This window comes from Rattus norvegicus, chromosome 2 (assembly GCF_036323735.1).
Source record: "Rattus norvegicus strain BN/NHsdMcwi chromosome 2, GRCr8, whole genome shotgun sequence".
In the NCBI taxonomy this organism is placed as follows: Eukaryota; Metazoa; Chordata; class Mammalia; order Rodentia; family Muridae; genus Rattus; species Rattus norvegicus.
In genome coordinates, this window is record NC_086020.1 from 237,832,002 (window position 1) to 237,855,912 (window position 23,911).

Genomic DNA, 23,911 nt, shown 5'->3' on the forward strand with positions numbered 1-23,911 from the left:
TTGCATGCCTGGTGACCAGGGAGGGCAGAAGAGGGTGTTGATCCCCTGGAACCGGAGTTGCAGAGAGTAGGAAGCTGTCTTGTCAATGTTAAAAACCAACCCTGGGTCTTCTGGAAGAGCAGCCAGTGCGCTTAACCTCTGAGCCATCTCTATCCTATCATTGTAATTCCCGCTCCACATGCCATTCTCGCCTCCCGTTTTCTCAAACAAGAGCATGCGCTTCTACACAAAGGTAGGAACCATTTCTCATTTGGTTTTCACATTGGTCCAGATAACACGTGACACAGAAGGAAGTAAAGGCAGCTACCAATCTGCGCAGGCTCAGTTGACCTCCACGCATGCGGTCTCTTTACCAGTCAGGGCACAGCGCTCTTCCTCAGAGGAGCCAAGGACTCCATCTCATCTGAGACAGAGGCGTAACATTAAGCGCTTTAATTGCCTAAGTGTGCATCATCTGCCAAAAGCAAAACAGCCTTGCAAAAGGCTCACGAAATACCTTTGTTCTGGCCAGGGTAATTAGAGCCGCTGAGTAAACACGCTGATTCAGAACATGACTGCCGTTCAGGAAAGGAAGACCGAGGCTCCCAGTCGGTCAGTCCTTCAGTCCGTCTGTCGGTCCGCAGGTCATCAGTAGGAAGAACGGCTTTGCTTATCTACCCTCTCTGCTGTCAGCGGCTCCTGCCTGGCTCTTCTCTTCCTCCGTTGAAAACTGCCATTCTCTTAGTATTCAAAGGTCGTCTTACACTTTGGGCAAGTGTCTACAAGTATCAATAAGACTATTTATTTATTCAGTCACTTGATCGTTGACTCATGAATAAATATTGATCCAGTGCCCACTTTGTAATTATACTGTGTGGAAAAAAAAAGCAAAAACAAAACAAAACAAAACAAAAAAACCCAAACAAACAAACAAACAAACAAAACCAAAACAACTGGGAATCTAAAAGTAAGTTTGCTCCTTACGGTCTCTGTTCTTGCTATGTGCCTGGTCTAACTGAGAAAATAGACATGAAAAGGAAAAACAAAATAACAGCAAACCCAGATGCCTGCAGCATTTTGGAGTTAATACAAAAGGCTCGGACTGGATAGGTTTTTGGCAAAACTTTCTTTTTTGACTTTGTTCTATTTACCTAGCTTTAAGGGAGCAAGCTTGTTTTGAAGAAGTCACTACCCTTCAGGCTGGGGAGATGGCTATGTGGATAAATGTATCTTCCTCACAGCTGTGAGGACCTGAGTTTGAATTCCCAGAGTCTCGCAGAAGCAGACATGTGCTACAGTTGTATGTTAGGTGCGGTGCTTGTATGGGAGGCGCAAGAAAAGAGCAGGAGAAGCTCCCAGATACTCACAGGCTGCATATGATATGGGGCGAAAATTGCAAACGAGACCCTGTCTCAAGCAAAATGGGCAATGAAGACTAACGCCTGAGGCTGTCCTCTGACAGGAACCTCCAAATTCATCTGCATTCACACACTCGCACACACATGCACACACACACCGATACACATGCACAGGCATACAAACACACACATATACACACACTGACACACATATAAACATATGCACACTGATACACATATACACATGAATATACATGTACACATAATCACACATGCACACACACACACACGCACATACATACAAACACACATACACACTCACTGACATGAATACACATATATGCACACACGTGTATGCACACATATACACATGCACAGAAACATACTAGCCCACTACCGGGATTTCTCAGCAGTTACTTCCTGTAAGTGTGATAACTTTGGTTTCTCAGAATTTCTCCAGCCTTTCCCAGATCCAGGTTTCATTCTCGACAACCTTAAAGCCAAGCAGTAGCCTGTATAACAAGTTTGACTTCACGTAAGAAGTCCTACAACCACTGAAGTAGGTAGGCGTCCATATTGGTCCCATGTAACAGGTTAGGTGGCTGGTGTCCAGGCTGGTTAACAGATTAAACATGGTTGGCACAGGGAGGTGGCGGGGCTGGGATTTGAACCCGGCATTCTGTCTGTGGAGGCGCAGCTGTCAGTGTGTGATGCTAGCGTGTCCCTCTGTCAACCACTCCGAGTATCAGCCTACCACACCACAGTAGAGAACCAGAAGCATCCATCATTGCCATCCAGAAGGCGCTGACTCAAAGCCATGCGTGTGCCAAAGGGAAGAGCTCTTTCTCTCTGTCCTCTCCCAGGGTCACATCATCTGCTGTTATGCAGATAAGAAATAAGGCTTGAGAGTCTGACTGGAGTTTACCCAACTAGCAAAATGTCTATATCAGCAAAAACAGTAAATTAGTCACTGTGCATATAGCAAACACAGGTGTTTCAAGAGATCAAAGAGCTTGTTTAAGGAGGAAAATGTATGCTGTTTCCCTGGAGGAAAGGACACCCACAGAGCAAGAAAAGGGGGCAATCAAGATGCCCTCACTCCCAGTTAAGTGAAATACTATCCCAGACTCCCTTTATCAAGACAGGGTGTGTGCATGACCTATCTGTATTTTGGACTAAGGTGGGCAATCTTTATTACATTTATTTATTTTTATTGGGGAGGAGCTCTTGGCATGGCTCCCTGTGTGTCGATCAGAGGTCAGCCTTTGAGAGTCACTTCTCTTCTTTCGTCACGTGGGTCCCTGGGATCAAGCTGAGGTTGTTGGCCCTGGCTTCAAACACCTTTACCTTCTGAACCACCTCAACGGCCCAGTGATCGTTCATTCGATAAACCTCCTTTCCGCTTGGGATGACCTGGGTCCGCATCTCTACTTAGGTGATTCCGAAGGTTCTCTTCATTAACAGGTTACAGTTTTTTTATAGTTGTTTATATATCTTATCTTACTAATCTTATTATAGTGATCAAACACTAGTAATTCACTTGCTAGTGAAATTAACGTTTAAATGGAGGATTCTCTAATTATGGTGTAACACAGTTTAAACGTTTTCTTTATTCACAGCGGAATGTAGTGCAGTACAGTCCCTGTTCCTGCTCCAGAGGCTAAAACATGAACAGTAAGGCCAGAGGCCAGGAGTTCAAAGCCAGCCTAGGCAATAAAACAAGACCTCTTCAAAAACAAACAACAACAATAAAAACCAGTGTGCTAGATTGTCTGAATGTGGGCAAGCGAGGGCTATAGTAAGAGCCTTTGGTTCTTGTGTTTCAGATCATGGCAACCTTTTAAAATGAGAGGCAGAATCCTGGTGTCTCGGGTTCCTGAAATTGCAGCCATGACAGCCTGTGGTCCCTTTGCTGTGGGCCCTATCCCAGTTTGTCATTAGTATGGCACCTAGCATTCATGGTCCTGATTTTGAAGGAGCTTGGTGTGTTTATATGGTGTAAGTTCAGCCACCCAGCACAGGGACAAATTCCGAATATTCCTCCTTTCCAGTAATTCCAATCTTTGTGCTCTGCTCACAAGCCTCTTGAGTATTATCTCTCCCTCATTTTCCACCTGACATTTCTACTCTGAATTCCTGTTCTGTTTGCCCATCCCATTCATCTGACTGGTGTCCATTGTTACCTTATGATGATTACTCCCAGGTAGAGAGAAATCAGAGGAGGCCAGGCACTGTTTACATTCTCAGTGTTTACTGTAGGGATTCAGAGCTCCGGTTGGTCCTTTTGGGGGAAGAGAAAAGAGGTGCACTGCTTGCTGTCTGTTCTGAGGTTGGGAAGAGGCTTGTCTGTGGCTGGCTATAGGAACTAGAATATTCCAGTGGCTGCAGCACTCCTCACAGGGAAGCTTGTGCTGCACTTTCCAGAACAGAGGAAGAGAAACCAAGCCCAACCCAATTTTCATTGGAAACAGCGTCTCCACGGGAACTCCATGCCAAGTGGGGAATCTGCGTGACCGAGGCAAGCCTCTCCCCTTGTGTGCGCTCAGTCCAGCCAGGCACAGTGGGGATGACCTGCTGCTGTTTGGCTTTATATGTAGAATGGTATGGAATGGGGACCGTTCAACACAACCCAGGACTGAATGGCAAAAGCTATGGTGACAAAGGAATGAATGAAGCTTTAAAGGACGTGGAGGGGAGCCGGAAGTGGGTGACTCACAGCTATGATGCTGGTATTGAGAGGCTAAGGTCGAAGCTCACTGTGAATTTCAGGCCAGTGTTGGCAACAGAGTGAGACTCTGTCTCAAAAACCAAAACTAAGCAAACCAACACCACCACCCCCAAAGGAGGGACCCAGTAACAGTGCAAGGGGAAGAGTGGGAAGGAGGAACGGGATCAAAGTTCAATCAATGTCTTTCTTCCCTTTGGCCTGCTTATTCTCTAAGTAATCTCTCTCCCTCTCCCACTTCTCCGTTCTTTCTCTCTCATGAGTGTGTGTGTGTGTGTGTGTGTGCGTGTGTGTGTGTGTGTGTGTGTGCACGAGTGCAGGCATATATGCATCGGTGACAACTTCAGGTAGAGTTCCTTAGGCATCATTTAAAACCTTGCATATTTGAGACAGGTGAATTAAAGAGGCAAAATCCCACTTTCATTTTTACTTTCCAAATTGGGCAATGACTATTAATCAGCCAATCGACCAACCCACAGGCAAAATCATGGCAGAGAGCAACAGGAGGCATCCAGTCAGAATAACATTGAAGGGACTGACCAGGGTGGACACTGCTTTCTGTAGAAAGAAAGAGGAGCTGTGTCTTTCTTCCTGAATCCTGAGCAATTAATGCTAATGTTGGCTCCTTGTAAGAGTTTGATAGGAGTCTTATTTATAAGATAACTCCAGAGTCTTCAGACAGCCGTGTTATCCCAAGGATTGAATCTGCATAATGGGATTGAGAAGGACTAGGGCTGAGGAACATGAGACTCTACCAATGTGAGCTCGACCTCCAGCCCAAGTGACTATGTTTAAATTTGCAAGTTATCTAGTTAGACAACATTGCTATCCCAAATAGGATATAAGCAGTATTCCTAATGGAAAATGAATAGAAATTAATAAATATGTGTGCATAAGAAGAAAGGGCCAGGCAGGGCAGTAGAACCAGCAGGGAGGGGAGGAACAGAGTTTAGGACATCAAGCCTATGCTCTGCCTCTGGTGGGGTGCGCTATCAGTTACAAGACTAACCGGTTATCACCGCCATGTTCCTGGGGTGGAACAGTGAGCTCTCGCTTGCATTGTTTTGTCCGTTACCAAGTAAATTTGAACTCAAAGTCTTTAGAAGGCAAAGATGGTGTCACATTACAGTTCCTTGGAGCGAATTTGGGTAAATACTAATTCTAATTGGCTCGGGGAAAGTCAGATATGCTCAGAAACAAGGAGAAGGTATTCAATAGAAGTTGAATGGCCTTTGAATGTTGCCCTTGCCAAGTAAAAACTATAGACATTCGTCATTTGGACTCTTAGCAACAGAAAACATTAAAACACAAAGACAGCAATGTGAGTTATTGGGGAAGATGGTGATTTAACAGACACTCTCGTGTTTCTGTTTGTGTGCCCAGTGCCTACCTGGTCTACTTTCACCAAGTGGCTTGGGATAAAGAGGGTGACTACATTTTTCCTATATCTTAGCACCAGTGTCTAGATCTCAGATCAAACTCTAGAGCTGAGCTGGAAGGAGGGGGATCTGGTTTGGTTTGGTTTGGTTTGGTTTGGTTTGGTTTTGGTTTTAAGTAGTAATAATGATGAGTTATTTTTTCCATCTTCCATGAGTCTTTAATGGTATATTGGCCCTAATTCAATACCCTGAGGGTAAAGCAATGACTTGTTTTTCCTTAGTGTCCTTAACAATCAGTGGCTGTGGCTGTGGTGGAAAATGGTCTGCAAAGAGAAAATGCTTCCCTAAGGTCTATCCTTCAGCGCTCCATTGGCTTAGTTTGACAATTTAGTTGCGGTTCCTAGCAAATGTAGTTGCTTCCAGCCCTCCAGTACCTCAGGTCGCACAGTGAATGGGAGGACAACAATGCTTTTAAAGATGTAAGAACCACTGGGAGCGTGTGGCTTGCATTATTTACTTCTGAGACTGTATTAAAACGCCATGGCCAAAGACGGTGATGGAGAAAGAGTTTATTTGGGCTTATAATTTCATGGGAGAACCCATTGTGATGGGGGAAAAGACAGAGTACAGAGAGACGAGAGATCAAATCTTCAACCACATGTAGAAAAGAACAAAAGGGAAGTTGAGTCAGGCCCTAAGTGCTCAAAGCCCATCTCAATGACATGGTTCCTTCAATGAAGCTCCATGTCCTTTAAGTTCCTTAATCTCCCAAACACCACTGCCTGGGAATCAAACAGTCAAATACATGACCACACGCCGGGTATTTCTCGCTGGAATCGCAGCAGAGCTGATGGCCTCCTGTCCCTTTGAGAAGAGGTAGCACCCACACGGCCAGGTAGGGGATGCCTACTGTCGTACTGCAGTAGACAGGAAAGACAGACTTGTAGTCAGTAGGATCCGGGTATGAGGACGTGTGGGAATGCTTCTACTTAGAAGTCTTCTTGTAGGATGGGCCTAGGTAACTGAAAAGATCCACCATACCTCTCACACCTACTACCCAATCCATTGGCACTTCCACCTCCCAGGTGCCCCTGTGTTCAGATGGGAGCCGTCATCGCTGTGCTCTGGGGGCAGAGGATCAGTGATCATTTGGGACCTTTGGGCTCAAGACGATGTCCAGGTCACTTTGTCTTCTATCGTTTATGTTTTCTTTGCAGGGGTAGAGACTGAACATCTCCCTCTGAGCTACAGTCCCATGTATCCCCCTCTGAGCTACAGTCCCAGACATCCTTTTACTTTTGTTTGTTTATTTTGTATTTTAGAACAAGGTCTGTTTGGCAAGTTGCCCAAGCTGGCTTTAAATTTGTGATCCTCCTGCCTCAGCCTCCTAACTAGTGAGGATTATAAATTTGTGCCACAATGACTGCCCAGCACTAGGTATATCCTGTGTTTAACCGCTCAGCACTAGGTACATCCTGTGTTTAACCCCATGACTTACATTACAACAAATACAAAGAAATGAGAACGAGCCTTCTAATGGCAGACACTGTGCTTTGTGTAATTTATCTGTACTGGTCCTGCAGCATGATTTTACCGCTCGGCGACTCACATCCTTGCTTTGAATTTTCCCATTTAGTGAATTAACCACAGACACAACGGAGAGGCAGCTGTGACCTTCTGGCATCTCAGTCTGTGGGATCATCTGACTTCGTTTGTTACAGTAGAAATCCAATGTATGACGATGTACTTACCCCCAGAATTTAAACATTAATAGTTTTACTGGAGGAATATGACGTAAAACAAAGATGTGCTTGTGGCAAAAACACACCAATGAAAAATATATAGGGAAGAAATAAAGGCTGTTTGGGTCGTGCCTGCCGACTAGAGATTATATCCGTCTGCTAAGAGTTTTACATGTCTGCTTTGAGAGCATTTCTAGGTGCACAGATACATAATCATGAGTGTATAACTGATGAATCTGCTCATTTAATGAATTAATCAATTCATTTAAGCATGATATGTTCAGACCATGCATAATGTTTTATGGTTTATTTTTATTTAAGCAATAAATTATGGGCGTATGTCATATCCATACTAATATTCTCCTTGACGGCTTATGTCACTGTTTGGATAAATCATAATTTATTCAGTCAACCTCTGCTGATGTGATACATTTTTTAATTTAGTCTTAGTTTTTAGAATATTACTGACCTATCCTTTGATAGTTTCACACACCCATGCAATACAGTTTGATCATATTCAGTCCAAATCCAACCTCTGACAATGACCTATTTCTAACCATTGATTTGGGTTGGGGAACTTGTTAGCTGGATTATATAAAGTTGGTTGATTTCCAAGAGTTTTTTTTAAACCAAAAGGAAAAAAAAAAGAGTACTTAAAAATTATCCAGCAAAAACCTCAAGCAGGAAAAAAAAAAAGAATCTGAGAAATTTAGAATGCTCACAGAATGATTCTGGCCTCAAGAGTAACTAATTTTCTAGGTGAAATTCCTTAAAAAAAACATCTTATTGGAAATGGCAAATCTTAGCTTGGTAAAATGAGTTTGCAGATGCTCATCAGGAGGGCAATTGTGAGGTCACACCTATTAACTTATCTATAGCCATTGGAAAGTACTAAGCTATGCAATATATATATATACATATATATACATATATACATATATATACATATCACATATACATATACATATATATATATATATATATATATCACAGTGTTCATTAAGCTCTGGAGGAGCACTGTGACCTACTAGAGCAATGTCCTCCTATCAGATAGCTCCAGAGGTCACCACTAATAACAGATTCCTGTGAGTGACATTTCCTTCGGCAGTGTGATGCACACATGCTAAGTACACGCATGAAGCCCTGTATACACGTATCATATGGGCATAGATTATGCAAGGCTACTCCTTCAAGGTGTGTGCTGTATTATTTCAGAAAACGCCATGAAGGGCAAGCCAGTAACCAGTGTTCTTCCATGGTCTCGGCTTCAGTTCCTGTCTCCGGGGTTCCTCCTTGAGTCCCTACCCTGACGTCCCTTCAAGAGGGACTACACCCTGTAAAATGAAATAGACCCTTCCCCCCCCCATGCTGCTTTTGCTCATGGTGCTTTGTCGTGGCAACAGAAAGCTCACTGAGACAACACCCTTGTGCATGCCGAGGGCAATCTTCTGTGCTACCTGTATATTCTGCCGCTTCCTTGTCCTGGTCATCCAACAGTTAGTGCAGCGTTCAGAACTTAACCAGTATCCAGTATCAGTTAAGTGAATATTGAATAAACATCTGGTAGCATTCTGATGCCCGTCAATGTGCCAGTTTTGACTGGATTTATGTGATAATCATCTCAAACTATACCCAAAACTTCTTTCATTTGAAGCTATGAAGAATAGCCATTTTTATCTTTCCCTTGATCAATTAGAACATGGCTGAAGGAGACAGAAGGTAAAACTCACAGTTATTCAAGAGCCAGGAGGAACCTTTTGTCCAATACCAGCAATGTACAGATGAAGAGATTCAGAACAGAGAGCTAGAGTCATCAATTAAAGACCGTAGAAGACAGGATCTGGGCTCCCTTCAAGATCTGGGATTTATTTACTTTAAAATGACAAGTCTTTTTGCACCATCTATTTGGATGGGAGGCCCTAAGGCAAGCACTGGGTTTCCCATGCTGAGTAAGATACCAAAGGGATCTCTTCTCCACGTTCTTGCTTTCAAACCAGTAGGGTTCCCTGTATGAGCAAGAGCGGGGCCAAGTGTGAGGAGTTGTACACTTGAATGTGCATCCTCATTAACAGTTTAATCGTCTCCTCTAAAAGGTTATGTTGAAACCCAGTCACCATGCTAGCAGCGTTCCGAGGTCGGCCATTGAAGAGGTGACTGGGCCATGAGCGGAAAATGAATGTCATGATCCCAGGAATGGGTTAATTGTGTTGACAGTAGATCCGTGACAAGGTTACACTCTCTCGCTCCTCTGCCATGTTATGACGAAGTGTGAAGCGATCACCGAATGCAGGCCCTGCACTTAGTTCTCTCAGCGCACACACTAAATAAACCTCTTGCTTGTAATCTACCCACCATGTGGCATTCTGCTGTAGCCGCAGAAAGTGGTTGAAAATAAGGCATGTGTACACGTGTGTGCCCATGTGAACGCACTGTTGAAGCTGAAGCACACTACCAGGTCTGCTTATAAATCGTCCAGGAAGTACAGCAGGAGAAGGGACCAGCCTTTTCTGGGCAGTCAGAACCAACGGTTTGAAAGTGCTTTCTGTGTCGGGCACTCTCCATAGATGATCATACTAAATTCTCACCAAGCTCCCGTGGTGCCTTATCATCTGCTCATTCTATAGCCTATATCCTATAGCCTATATCCTATATCCTATAGGCTGTGGAAAGTGAGCTGGGTTGCCCTTGGTCATGGACAGGATTTCAAGAGCCTGCCGGATTTCATGCCTTCTTTCCCTCTAGGATGAGTATGGTAAGGGTGCTTCTCTCAAGGAGAAATCGTATTCGATTGTTAGAGACTGTTAGAAGCACAACACATATCTGGGCTCCGAGACAAGTAGCATCATGGGTGACTTGCCAAGGTGGCAGTGCTGTGAGGCAGAAGTGACTGGAACCTCTGTGGTACAGTGCTTAGTTCCCCAATTTCTAGTCGCTGTAAGGAAGTGTGGTTTTCCTCCCTCCCCCAGGGCCAACTTCTTCCTGTTTTGTTCCTCCGAGCTCTCAGTGGTACCTACCTGGGCCAACTTCCCATGTTACTTGAAAATGAGAACCCATCAATGATATCCCTTTTATGCCTCCCCCAGGACGCCGTTGTGTTCTAAGGGCAGTCAGTGTCATAAACTATTTCATGCCCACAGTTGAAAAGGTAACATTCTGGGTAAGGGGGCCAAAGGTGGCTTCTTGTTCCAAAAGAGGGACTTCTGTGGGAAGTCCTTTGTAAATTCTTGGGTTAGCGAATCAGTGTCTGTCAGTGTTTATATTGTGCCAAACATCCCCCACTCTACAGACTCCCAGATGACCTTCCTCAGACGGTGGGAGGCCCTTGAGAGAACTGAGATTCTGAGGTTTTGGGGGTCCACACACAAACTGTTTAAAGTGGAATCTAGACGTAGAGACGGTGTTCGATAACAAAGTTTATGATTTCCAGCTCTTGCCCCAAGTTAAAGACTAGAATTAGGCGCCGGCTGTGGCCCCAGCTGCCCAGCCTCTGCTTCAGGCTGTGTTTTATAAGTGTTTGGCACGAAGGGCTCCAACTTTCTGAAGCTGGCCACAAATTTAAAACAAGTGTCTTAAAACCATTTGTTAGAATCTGGAATCTGGATGGTGAAAACACCAGTGTCAGACGAGTCTCTGTGGGCAGTTTCCCCACTCAGCATCTGTTTGAAGCCATTCAGATTTACCAAAGCGTGCATACCACCCTTCATCTATCCACATCTGTACATCTTCAGACACGGGGCAGTCTTTTTTCCCTCAGTTATCCGACTTCTAAAATGCTGTGAGTAAATGAATTTGAATTCTAATACAAAGACTTCCGGAAGCATCCTTTAGAAATCATGGAGCAAATTCATCAATATCGTACAAACACTCTCCCCTAAATATTCTGTTAACGTATGACACAGACATTCCGAAGCTTCACCCCAAGACACCTATTTACTTTGCATTTTTGCTTCGCTTTGATTTCATTTTGTAAATATAAAGGCTGCTTTGCCAGGGTGCGGGTCACCACCTGATTTTTATGTGGGGCTGTAATTTTCTATTTTAGTGACTCAGACGGCCCTGTGGCTTCCTAAGTTGGTATTGCTTTTCACTCTGTGGCTTTTTTTGCCTGGGCTAAAAACAAAGAATGACAGAGTGAACAGATTTAAAATACGTCCTCCCGTTTGATGAAATTAGTCGTCTGTGGGCCAGAGTGAGACTGGTCTGCGTGGCCTGTTTTTGTCAGGATGAGTGTTTTGTGAGCTACTCTCGTGTCCAAGTTTTGGGGTTTTCCTTTTAATTGCACATGTAAATTTTTAAACAGATGAAAATCCGGATACACATCTAAGAGGCGGGAATAGAAGCATATGAGTCCTGGGTATCATGCTTTGTGCAACTGGAGACTAATTATGAGCACAAACCGTTCCAGATTGCTTGTCTGTTGGGATGAACCCCATGAGCAGGCACAGCTCCGGAGAGGACTGATTTATTCTGTCCTGTATGCTGCAGCCCACCGTCGAGGGACATAAGGCAGGAACCTGGAGCAGAAACTGAAGTGGAGACTGGGGACACTAATGGCTGCCTTGCCCTCCGTAGCTTGCCCAGCTTTCTTCTTATCCCACCTAGGACCCCTGGCCCACGATGGCACTGCCCACAGTGGTCTGGGCCCTTCTACATCAACTGGCAGTTTTGAAAATGCCTCCCAGACACAGCCAAAGGCCTTTCTGATCTGGCAGTTCAGAAGGTTCCCTCTTCCTAGACTACTTAGTGATCCTGCCAAGTTGACAATTGAAGCCAGTGTGACAGTCACCCCCCCTCCCCCAGGAATGCTAAACCATCTTAAATACATGCCTGGGGGCAATTTGCCTGCCTGGAGCAATGGTGTCCCTTGATGTGACCTCTAATGTTTATGTGATGTCTTTAATTGGATGCTTTCGATAACTTTAAATTGAAGTCCTCAAGTTCTCATCTCAGTGCTTGGCGTGAATATTCTAGCGTGTGATTAAAAACTAACTTTGATAGCTCATCGTTTTTGGCTTTTAAGTATGGCACTCAAACTAGTTTATTTGATTATGAGAAGACAGTTCATCTATGGTCTAAGTAGACTATCAGTCTCTACAACAGGTACCAAAGGAGCATTAAATGCCATTAAGAAATAACTGTGTGTGATTAGTACAACTGACTGGTCACTTGGCAATGAAGGAAATTAAGCTTCTCATTCAAATGTTGTCATCATTAGGGCAGTCACTTCTGGTGTCTGCTGTGATAGGCACTTACTTAGTAGATATTTATTTGACAGAACAGCGTATGGCTTCAGTTGTAACCTACAGCTGATGGCTCCCAAGTCAACATTTGTATACATTGCTCTCAGAGTCGCAACCTTGTTTCCAGTTGCTCTCTACATGGAAAAAAGCTACATACGCTCTAAGTGCCTATAACGGAAGAACCGTTTTCTCTCCCCACCGCCCCCAGGCAGAGCCCTCCTCAGTATCTTCCGGTTGGCAATCCCAGATGCATGCTTCCCGGGTCTTCTTGATTCTTACCGTACCCTCACTGCCTAGATCCAAGAAAGCAACATGTCTTCAAGTTCTGTCTCTCCCTCTCGCCCTCAGACACATCTCCTGTCATCCATCTAAGCCTTTTCAGATCCTGGCCAGTTTTCCCTCTGGACTTCTGCCAGTCTTCAGATGCCTGGGCCAGCCTGGGGGTTCTCATGGCTTATCACGCTAAAGCACTCCCCGGGGAACTGGTTAATCTGGGAGATACCTACTTCACATCTCCTTTTCGTTTGGTAGCAGCTAACACGGTAAGCGGGCTCCCCTGCTGAGGCAACCATGATGCAGCTGGGGGCAGAGTTACATTCTAACCGCTGTCTGTCTGTCTGTCTGAGAAAGTGGATAAAGCTTGGCTATGGGATGTAAGACTTACAAGAGGCAATAGCATCAAAAAGCTTCCTTGTGTAGCAGTAGTTTCCAGAGTGTGGTCAGTGGGCACGCCAAGGACGGAAATGGGTGTAAGGTGAGTTGGGGTTTCTCGTCACTATAACCAGCTACCAGACAGAAGCAACATAAGGAGGCTTCAGAGAGGATTCTAGCCCGTCACAGTAAGGAAGGTAGTGGATTAGATGTTACTTAGTCCGTGTTGGTGAGAAGGTGGGGCGGATAAGAAATGGGGGTGGGATATAAAGGAGACAGTGTTATACCTCCAAGCATCTATCTCCTAATCTGTCCAATGAGCCCTCGCCTTCCAAAGGTTCCACAGCCTGTCAAAACAGCGCCCCCCATTGGGGGAACAAGTGTTCAAAAGCCCGACACCCAGGGTTGGGGATAGGGGAACAGATTCAAACTGGAACAGTATGTGATGGGGATGAGAGGCCCATGGGATAAAGATGAGAGATTTTCTGTGTGAAGCTTAACCAACACTCCCTCACTCATGGTCTCTTTAGTAAAAACAAAACAAAACAAAACAAAAAAACCTGACTAAAAATCCTGATGGGAAAGTTCCTTTGGGAAAGGTATTCTTCACTTTTGAAAAGGTGATTCAAAAACGACTAACATGTAGAAGTAACACATAGAAGTAGATTTTCGAGTTTAGTTTTAAATTGGGATCTGCAATCAGAAATGCCATAGCTCCAAATCCCAGTACACACACTGTGTGTGACGGAAGCATGTTCTATGAAACAAATACACTTTCACTGCACTTTATACATGCTGATGCTTCTCCTTAGTTCGTTTCTCTCGTCAGTGCTTCCTGTGAACTACTACATTGATTTCACGACCCATTGAGCTGCTACAGAGACTGAGAAACCTTTGACCTAGTCTTCCTTATTGGTTCCTTTATGAACCATACAAAAAAGATGTTTTCTTAAACCTCTCAAGAGGGGCATAAAACTCACACCATTTCAGATGCTTGGAAGAGAAGTTAATCTGTCATCTAGAATGGATGTCCCAGGGCATTCCAGCTCATTTCTCTGGGTGAAGTTGTTGAAGAAGGCACCTAGAGTCCGAGCCACGTAACCCACATTCCTAAGACTGTGGAACTATACCGGAGCTTGTCTAGATTTCAGTTCTCAGGCTCCCTCTGACTTCCTCACTGGCTTGCCTGGTTTAAAACCATCCCGAGGTGTTCGGGATTCCCCAAGGTGCCTTGAGCCCTTTCTGATCCTTCTGCACAGTCATTCTTGGCCTTCAGTACCCAGCTTGACAGAATGTTTCTTCCTCTGAGTTCTTCTCCGAGAGCTGCTGGAGTCATGGGGCCTGGTTTCTGTTCCTACCAAGTCCTGAGAGGCAGACTGGAACACTGTCAGCAGTGGCAGGTGATGGCAGCTTGCTAGCATAGTGCCTGGCTGCGTGTGTGACTCTTTGTAGCCTCATCTGACTCATCTCCTTTCCTGCTGGATGCAGAGCTTCACGCTAAGGACTACAGAGATGCCTAAGGTGAAGCTTACTTGCTTAGGGGACTTACAAAAGGTCTGGAGATAAGGGCTGTGCATTAAAAAGTTTCTTTAAATAATGTGCAATGCTAAGAGCCTTTGCAGGGAAACAGCACCTTCCACCCAGGGCTCAAGCTCAAGTACTCTAAAGGTCAAAGTTCATCACCTAGGAGACGAAAATAGGGATCTTGCCTGGTCATGCTTTAAATGGGAAACATCTGAAGCTCTAAGCACTCCTCCTGGCCAAGCGCTCTGGGGGCAGTGATAAAATGGACTGAAGCAGGCAGTGTACCCAGAGGCATGCGGGTGCTGCAGTAGAAGGGACTCAAGGAACTGAAAGGAAGGACTGACCACCGTGGGTGATGGGTGGGAGCTAAGCTTGGAAGGAAAGCTAGACCTCAGATCAGGGGGTTTGGAAGGAGCTTCTGGCAAAGCAAACAAAGAGTTGATGGCGCCCAGAGGAGGACCCGTATGTGTCTTGCCTGTAGACACACTGATTTGCACACTGATTTATACATGTGAACATGAGCCGTTTTTTTTCCTCCAAATTTGTGCTATGGAATTTGATCTCTAGAGAAATGTCTTTCTCATTTTGAAGGATTCTTCCTCTTTTCCCTTTTAAATATGGTGTCTGATTTTTATCGTCTGGGTCAGATTGTTTAAATCATCTTGTGTCGGTTTAGAGATACTCTACAAAATGGGCTGTACCTTATGCTCCCCCAAGGGAATCTATGAGTTCTAAACACTTCCAGAGTTGCTGATACTAGGTCTATTAATCTACTGGCCAGAAGGTAGATTATTAAATTTTTTCTCTTATTGGGCAGGGGAGATTGTTCAGTGGGTAACATATTTGCTACGTAAAGCATAAAAACCTGAGTTTGATCATCAGAACCCATGTAATGGGTTACATCAGAACCTGAATGTAGTGGTAGGTAGAGAGTGTTACATGAACATTATCTCAGTGGGGAGTAGATTACAGGGCACATCTCCGGCACTTGCTGGCCAGCAGGACTAACCCATTTGATAAGTGTCAAGCTCATGAGAGATTTTATATATATATATATAAAAAAAAACTAAGGCGGACAACATGGCATCCAAGTTTGTCTATAAGTGCACACATGTGAATGTACACTCACACACATGTGCACCTTCACACACACGCATAAATGTGCACATGCACTCAAGTTCCCTGGTAATTCGGATGGCTAGCTAATGTGCAAAACCAACAGTTTACAGAATTTGCCTTGATCAGGTTTTAGGTGAGGAACTGCATATGTCCTGAAAACAAGTCAAATTTGTCTGAATTTTATAATGAGTTGAATCTAAAAGTTCACATAGAATTTGGCAATTTCCTAAATGGAAAAAGTTCAGAAGAAATTTAGCATATCTTTATTTTTAACATTAGAATTCCCCTGTACACATCCTAGAATGCTATAGACAAAGGACATATGTGGCCCAGCGAGACTCGACCTACACATAGCAGGCTTCTCTTAAATCCCTCCATTTACTTGAAGCCTTTACATCCAAATCTTACTTCTTTGTCCACCTCCTTCTGCTCCATGTGACCTTCTGGAACACCCCAGGAGAAGTCTATGCTTATCTCTTTGTGTGATCAACATGCAAGTTTTAGAAGACAGTTAACCTGTCATGTCTTCTCCTAACCTTCCCCAAGACAAGCATTCCTAATTTCTTGCACTTGTTTCCAGATAGGCACCAGTGGACTGACGCCTATTGGTTACTGTTGATTCTATTGTTAGGTGAAAACTTGATCACATCATGGCTTCTTGAACCCTGGTAGTTCCTAGCAGTAATTGTCTGTGCATTGAGACAAGAAACAAAACACACACACACACACACACACACACACACACACACACACACACACACACAGAGAGAGAGAGAGAGAGAGAGAGAGAGAGAGAGAGAGAGAGAGAGAGAGAGAAAGAGAGAGAGAGCGCATTCCTTTAATATTGCATGCATGTGCTAGGTAAGCAACTCTACCAGACACATCTCAGCCCCTTTCCTCCCGGTTTTAAGGATTAATACAGTTGCCCATACACATCCACTTTTTCCACATTCTTTAAGAATTTGCTGCAATTACAGATTCCCAGGGCCCAAACTATTCCTGACATGCCATTTAAAATATTTTGAGAGATTAGCATCATACCTTTTGGCTGACGCATGGTAAGAGCTTCTAGGAAATTAACTGTTAGATCACACACAGCAGTACCTGCTCTGTGTGGAGCACTTGGACAAGAACCTGGCCTTCAGGATACAAGAGCCTTATGTTATCCCAGTTAGTGTGTAGGATGTAGGCCTCAGCATGAAACACCTATTCTATAGGTAATCAGCCTCCCCCACCCCCACCCACTGCCAAGCTTAAGTTGTTCTCTCAGAGGAGACTTGTCTTTCATTATTTACTGAAAATAATATAAACAGGAGAGATCAGCACGATTATTTCTCCTTTACCCTCTGACTAGCTTCACTTCTTCTCTTGGTCCATCTGGTCTACCTTCACCTTCTATTCTCTCTCCCTTTCCTACCAGAAAATCTCCCTCATGCACACCAGGAACTGACTTGGAGGCTGCTACACAGTCAGATGTGATGTAATGGAACCTCAGAATCCAGGAGCTCTTCTTTTCCTTCCTTTTTCAGGAAAACACATTCTGACCCATTGCCAGATGGCCAGCCTAGCACGGGGGACAGGCGCAAGGCTCCCTGGTTTGAAATCCTGGCCTGGCCAGTTACCAGTTAGATGGTGCCTTTCAGCAGGTCACCTGGCAGCAGGCCTCAGGGATAAAATGAAAATTGTGTTAGTGCCTATTTTGGAGAAATACACTGAAAAATTAAGTGGTTAATTCATAAAAAATTAATAAAACAGTACCGACATATAATTGGGGTTCAATAAAAAGTGTCATGTTATTATCGAATAAGCTATTTGAAAAAAGAGACAATGAAGTGTGTGTGTGTGTGCGCACGCGCGTGCGTGTGTGTGAATTAGCATGTTATGACAAATGAGGCACCAAATTAAAGGCTTATTTGTAGTGTTTATGTCACCTGATTGACTAATACAAACCAATGTGCTGAGTGTGGAATAGAGCTTTCAAAATTTAAATACACGCATGCACTCATACACACACACAGATAAACAGACACTAACATCACTCACACACACTCGTACATACACAAGCAACACACACTCACACAGACTCACGCATTCACACAGACACACACTCCCCGATTCACACGGACTAGCACACATGGAAACACTTACATGCACACTCACACACACCCATACACACTCACACAGACACACACTCACTGACACATACACTCACACTCACCGACCCTATCTGAAAACTTCCTTCTTTCTTAGTGAGGTTTTTCCTCTTCCCCTCAGCTCCATCACCCCCTCTTGTTGGCTTGGAAGCTCCACGTTTATTAAATGTTACGGTGTGGTTAACAAAGTCTAAATCAGATGCCTGTTTTTTGTTTTTTTCTCTTCCATTATTTTCCTTTCTCCCCATTCCTTTTGCTTTCTTCCGAGGACACTGGAACATTCCCACTGGAGTTTTTTGTTTTGTTTTAATTTTTTGTTTGTGGATTTTTTTTTTTGCAATTAGGCAATCTCATACAGAAGAGACTCTTCTCATCAGTGTTGGCAGCATCAACTCTTGATGTCTGGCTTCTTTAGCTCTTGTGTCTTGACAACACTGCCACCCTCTTTCAGAAACAGCAAGAAAAATAAAATTTGTTGTGGAAAATACAGACCACTGGAGCTGGATAGAGCCTCAGAGAGGTTCAAACTAGTGCTTTTCAAAGACTTCACCAAGCCCAGCAGTAAGAAATATGCCTTGGGGTGTGAAGAGATAGCTCAGTGGTTAAGAGGGCGAGCTGCTCTCGCAGAGGTCCTGATTTCAGGTCCCAGCACTGACCACAGCTAGCTCACAACCACCTGTGAGTCCAGCTCCAGGTCTGATGTCTCTGGACACCTTCACTGGCACCCGAATTCCTGTACAAACATACCCAGACAGACACACTTTATTAAAAACATTAAAAATAAATCTTTTTAAAGATATGGATCTGATACTCCACTACCAATATACCCATATGTAGTATATAAAATTAAATACAATTAAATAAATTGGTCTGTGTAATAAACTGAGTCATCCCATCCTCTTTTACCCTCTTAACAAAATATGGTCCAAGCTAAATAACTTATTGCACATCTGCCAAAGGATGTGTGCCACTGTGTAAAAATCCAGATGTGCCATGAAGCCCTTCATGGGTGGAGGAGGGAAGCCCTTTCCCTACCCTGTGGCTTGGATCCCCAGGAGCTGTTCATTAAGTGCCTATCTCACTGAAGTTCATATCCAGTTCTTTACCCACATGCTAGTCAGACAAGAAAAACAAACAAGCAAACAGGAGTAATGGAGAAAACAGCAGGCTTTGGTGATGTATAATTATAAATTAGAAAGCTAACCTCTACTCTTACACGTCTAACTTTGGTCCAAGCCAAGCCTCAGCTCGGAAGCCCAAACGCAGTATTTCAGACAGGTTCTCATCTCCAGCCCTCACATAGAACCACGTTTATGTGGACATCAAGTAGAAAACTGCCCAGAGCTAGTTCTAACCAACAGAGTAACCAACTGTTGATGCGGTTTCATAGACTTGGGGCATTCTGTGCTCCATGTTAGCTGGTGGCTCCCTGACACTGTCTGGCCCAGCCCCACGCACATCGTAAGCTTGAGGTGACAGTTTCTTGACTTGTAAGTAGTGGCATCATAAGGCCACTGAGAAAGAACCATATCGTCCTAAGGAGATGGGTCCCATCACGGTGAAGAATACCACCTGTGGAGGAAGAGCATCCACTGAGGAGTAGGTGTCTCCCAAAACCTGTTCATCGTGGGCAAAGTCCCAATCTTCTCTGCTGCCAATCACACAGAGTGATCCTTTGAGGTAAACAAGAAAAGCAGCTCTCCCACCAGGTCTGGCTCGTACTGAGCATGTCAAAGGTTGCCCAAGGCAGTGTTAGCTAAGCAGCACTACACTGAACCTGCTGTAACACCACTGGGCTGACAGGGCAGGTCAGTGTGATCCAGCTCCTCGTGGATGGTGTTCACGTTTCACCACGCTCCATGAGGCACATTTCTTTCTGTCTATCACACCAGGAGAGAGAATGGCTCCTTACAAAACCATGGGAGATCTCAGCAAGCGATTAAGTAAACAGCCTGTGAACATGTCACAGAGAACAGTGTGCGTCTGTGATGGATAGAACTTTTGACTTAATCCAAGTCTAAAGATAATGCTGTAAGGGGCCATGGCTGCCTGCCCCTGACAATGGCCATTGTACAGCGTCATTTGGTGGTGGTGGTGTGACTTGGGGGAGTTGTGTGCTGGGTGCATTAGTCATTGCTAGAATTTTCAAGGGAGTGTTTAGAAAGTCTGAAGCCGGGGACAGCAGCATGGGTCAGATTAAGAGTTCTGGAGCCCTGCACACAGATGCTAGGAATGGAGCTGCAGTTTCCTCTCTGTCAAATGTGAGTAAGTGTAGCAGCCTTCTAATGTGGTTCACTGCTGGGGCTCACGCATGTAGAGCGGCCTATAATTACTTTATAAAGGTTAGCTTTTATCCATAATGAGGCCTGGGGTCTCAGATGGCTATCGAGATAGAACACCAAGGTGTCCCACCCACTCACCTCTGACCCTCTACTGAAGGATGTAAGTTCCCCATGGCAGGTGACAAAACACAAAAGAACGAAGCCTTTCAGCCCAGTCAGCATGCGGAGGTCTGAGCAGCGCTTACTCCTTCCTCTCTTCCTGCAGGAGCCTTCGTGGTGTGCTGGACCCCGGGTCTCGTGGTGCTGCTGCTGGACGGCCTGAACTGCAAGCAGTGTAATGTGCAGCACGTGAAGCGCTGGTTCCTGCTGCTGGCGCTGCTCAACTCCGTCATGAACCCCATCATCTACTCGTACAAGGACGAGGACATGTACAACACCATGCGGAAGATGATCTGCTGTGCCCCGCACGACAGCAACGCCGAGAGGCACCCCTCCCGCATCCCCTCTACCATCCACAGCAGGAGCGACACGGGCAGCCAGTACCTGGAGGACAGCATCAGCCAGGGCCAGGTGTGCAATAAAAGCAGCTCCTAAGCCAGGGACGCCTCCGCCCTCTCCCCCTGGGGAAAGAGCCCTTAAGAGTCCTTGCCTGTCTCACAAAGCACATGGACAGGGTTGTTTGAGGGCTCCATGAATCACTGCTGGGCCTTGTAAGTTTTCATTGTCAAGGAAGATAAGATACTGCATTTAGTAAGAGTGCACAGAAAAGGGAGAGATGAACAGTGGGCTCCTGCTCGTCGTCTGCGAACCGCTCCGAACATCCTCCAGCTCTCGCGCAAAGCATGCTGGGCTCTGCCACCATCTTGCCGCCATGGTCTGTGTGTTTTCAAAGATGGTGTTGAAGGTCCTAGGTCAAAAGAAGTAGTAAATAATGGTACCTGAGCCTCCATGTGTAGCTGCTAGACTCTAGTTGTTTCCGCGTGGGTTTAAAATGTTCAGAAAATATTTTAGCAGTGGACTTGGATTTCCCCAGAGGAGCCATGATCCAGAACTAGATGTATTGCAGAAATCTGGGAACAAACTGTATAGAGGGGTAAACTTGGTGTATAACCACGTGACTTTCTGAGGAAAGAGAACACTGCAAGGGTGGAGGTGTAGAAGCTCTTCTGGAGTGGAAAGAGCTTTTTGTCCTTTGTACACGTGGGTGTACATGCTACACACACGGGTGTACATCCACCTCTACTTATACAATTCAACTTCATTTAACGAAGCCCATCCGTGATGGCGAGTTTAGACCACTGCCTCCTAGAGTTTTCAGTCCAGGCTAGTGGCTTTAGAGATTGTCTTTGTGTTCTAAACAAGAAGAGAAAACACTATTCACTTCTAAAGGGGCAACTGTACAGCAGAGTAAGTGATGATATTGACCAGCAGGCTGAACCTCTTCCAAATAGCGTCAAATACGAGCATGATTAGATCCTAGATCCTCCGTCTTGGTGGTCTGGATACCACTGATGGGTTTGCTGGATTCCATGTGCAAAGAAACTGCACATCTAGTATTTTAACCAAAGCTGCCAGCATACTCTATCTTACTTGTGGACTGAATTTTTGATCTTGCATTTTTTTTTCTCCTTCAAAGACCTATGAAAGGCAGATCAGTTAAAAACAAAAATAGTGTTTCATACACATAGGCTACTGACCAGTGTTTTCTATGTGAGACATTTAGAGACTATTCTGACTTAAAGAATAACTTCAAGGCAGGTACTATGGTATTTATGTAGTTTGCAAACGTTTACATGTTCTCTCTCTCTCTCTCTCTCTCTCTCTCTCTCTCTCTCTCTGCTGTTGTGATGTAACATTTATGTGCACAAACTACTTGTAATAAAAGATTTTAAGAAGTTGTGCTTTGAGATATGATGGCCTAAAATATAGAGCCTTATGATTTGAAGTCTTAGATTTTACATGCTTGATGTGGTAGGTAGGTGTGCCCAAAGCTTATGTGAAAGCTACCTATAAAATAAAAGTTTTAAAGGATCTGTTATCCTTTAATGAGGTCCATTATTGCTTTGTATATTATCTAAGCAAAAGTGCAGCTTGTGGTAACTGTGATTCGCAATTCTATTGTAGAAGAAAAATCAAATTTGCCGTGAAGTGCACAGCCTCGGTGTTTTATGTGAGCATTCCGAATCTACAGCTGGCTAAAGGGTGGAGAGTGGAAATTGAATTCCAGTCCCTGAATAGCCACTAAGGGATCTTTAAAGGTTTTATTTTGAGGCGAGAACCATTTTTAGTGTCCTGCATCCGAGTGTCATGTTCAGAATGGTGTCTGGAGGGGATCCAAAATGTGGAGACACAGGGTGTTTCTATGCTCACGCACATCTGGAGAGCTGAACGGCAATAAGGAATTCATGTATATTTGGAAATGATGATTGGAGGGGTCACAGAGTTCACAGAGAGCACTCAGAAAACCCAGCATTTAGTGTGTGAGGGGAATAAAGGCAAAGGAAGAACATTCCCCTGGAAGTTGTAAGACCCTGTATCTGCAAGTCTTACCTGCGTTCCTTGCATTGCTCTTGCTGAAGTCTCACCCAGACTTTATCGGGTTCCCATCGGAGTCTAAGCACAGGGCAAACACACCTCATTCTTTAAGTCTGCAGCATTGCCCGTGTAGTTCTGATCGATCTGTGCTGTTGAGAGAAATTAGCCCTGTATCAAAACTGCCATCTCGGAAACGAAAAAAAAATTGAAAACAAGCTTTTGAAATTTCTTGGTAAAAAAAATTTTTTTTGTTGCAACTGAGTGGTAGGTGAGGGTTCTGTCCATGACTTTAGAAGCCCCGAGTCTGCATACAATGACAGAACTACCCCTGATTCCATTTGTACAAGTCCAGCTAACTTCCAGCATTTCTGTATGCCTTCAGCTATGTGAACTTCCTTGTGAAAGCCTTATGCTGATGCTTTTTGCAAATGCTAAGAGTCAAAATAGGTCAGTGGGTCAGTTCTGATACCCTGGTTCCCTGACTCTCTGAGCACATGCCCACCTTATGTTGCTTAAGATGGCCTGGGACCAGGCCCCCAGCATATGTGACAACTGTGATCCTGTTCGCCTGTATCCATCGCTCCACGCAGGCCACAGCATTCTCTGAGCTTTGTTTACCAATGAGCCTCGCCAAGGTCTTATGCCTGTTAGCTTGCTAGACCCCTGATCACTCCAGTGAAGGGAATAAGACTATGTGGTTCTCTTTTCCTCATTGTGGAACAAGTGTTATGGAGGTAAGCTCCATGATGACACCCATGAAGGTGACTTAGTGACAAACTCGAGACTCATTAGAATCTGGAATAAAAATAGCCTCAACGTTACCCCACAACATGAAGCATCACACTGTGTCCCGAAGAGAATTAAAAACACACACAGCAGATCTGACTTCTGGGGAGCTTACCATAGAATCTCATTCTCTTTGTGCATCGCTAAACATGGTGTTAAATTGGAAATCCCCAAAGCTCCTTCCAGTTTTATATATTGTCTTTGAGGCATAGAAGCTGGGGTTGGTATTGCTAGAAGAGGAGGACTTTTAAAGGGAGAGGATGTGCATGTTGCGTGATGGATGCTTTCCCAAACACACCACACGATTTGCTCATAATTTTAATCTTAGTTGCCACAGAGATCTAGGTATTTGTAGGTGTGCTGTTGCTGTGGATTTAATTTTTTCCTGCTGCTACATTTTATTTGTTTTCTGCACTGCATCTTAGAGTGCACTCTTTC

The 23,911-nt window shown here is 44.5% G+C and overlaps 1 protein-coding gene across 4 annotated transcripts in view; it reads left to right on the forward strand.

Annotated features, from left to right (window-relative positions):
• Lpar3 (lysophosphatidic acid receptor 3) overlaps positions 1-22,198 on the forward strand; it is a 68,829-nt gene extending 46,631 nt beyond the window's left edge. For 3 of the 4 annotated variants that reach the window (XM_006233470.5, XM_006233469.5, XM_039103115.1), the window contains exon 3: positions 20,418-22,198. In XM_006233470.5, the coding sequence (XP_006233532.1) occupies positions 20,418-20,746 (329 nt within the window). In that variant the 3' untranslated portion in view covers positions 20,747-22,198. The remainder of the gene's footprint in view (positions 1-20,417) is intronic. The other variant, NM_023969.2, reaches the window with a different exon arrangement.
• Positions 22,199-23,911: the final 1,713 nt, after the last annotated feature.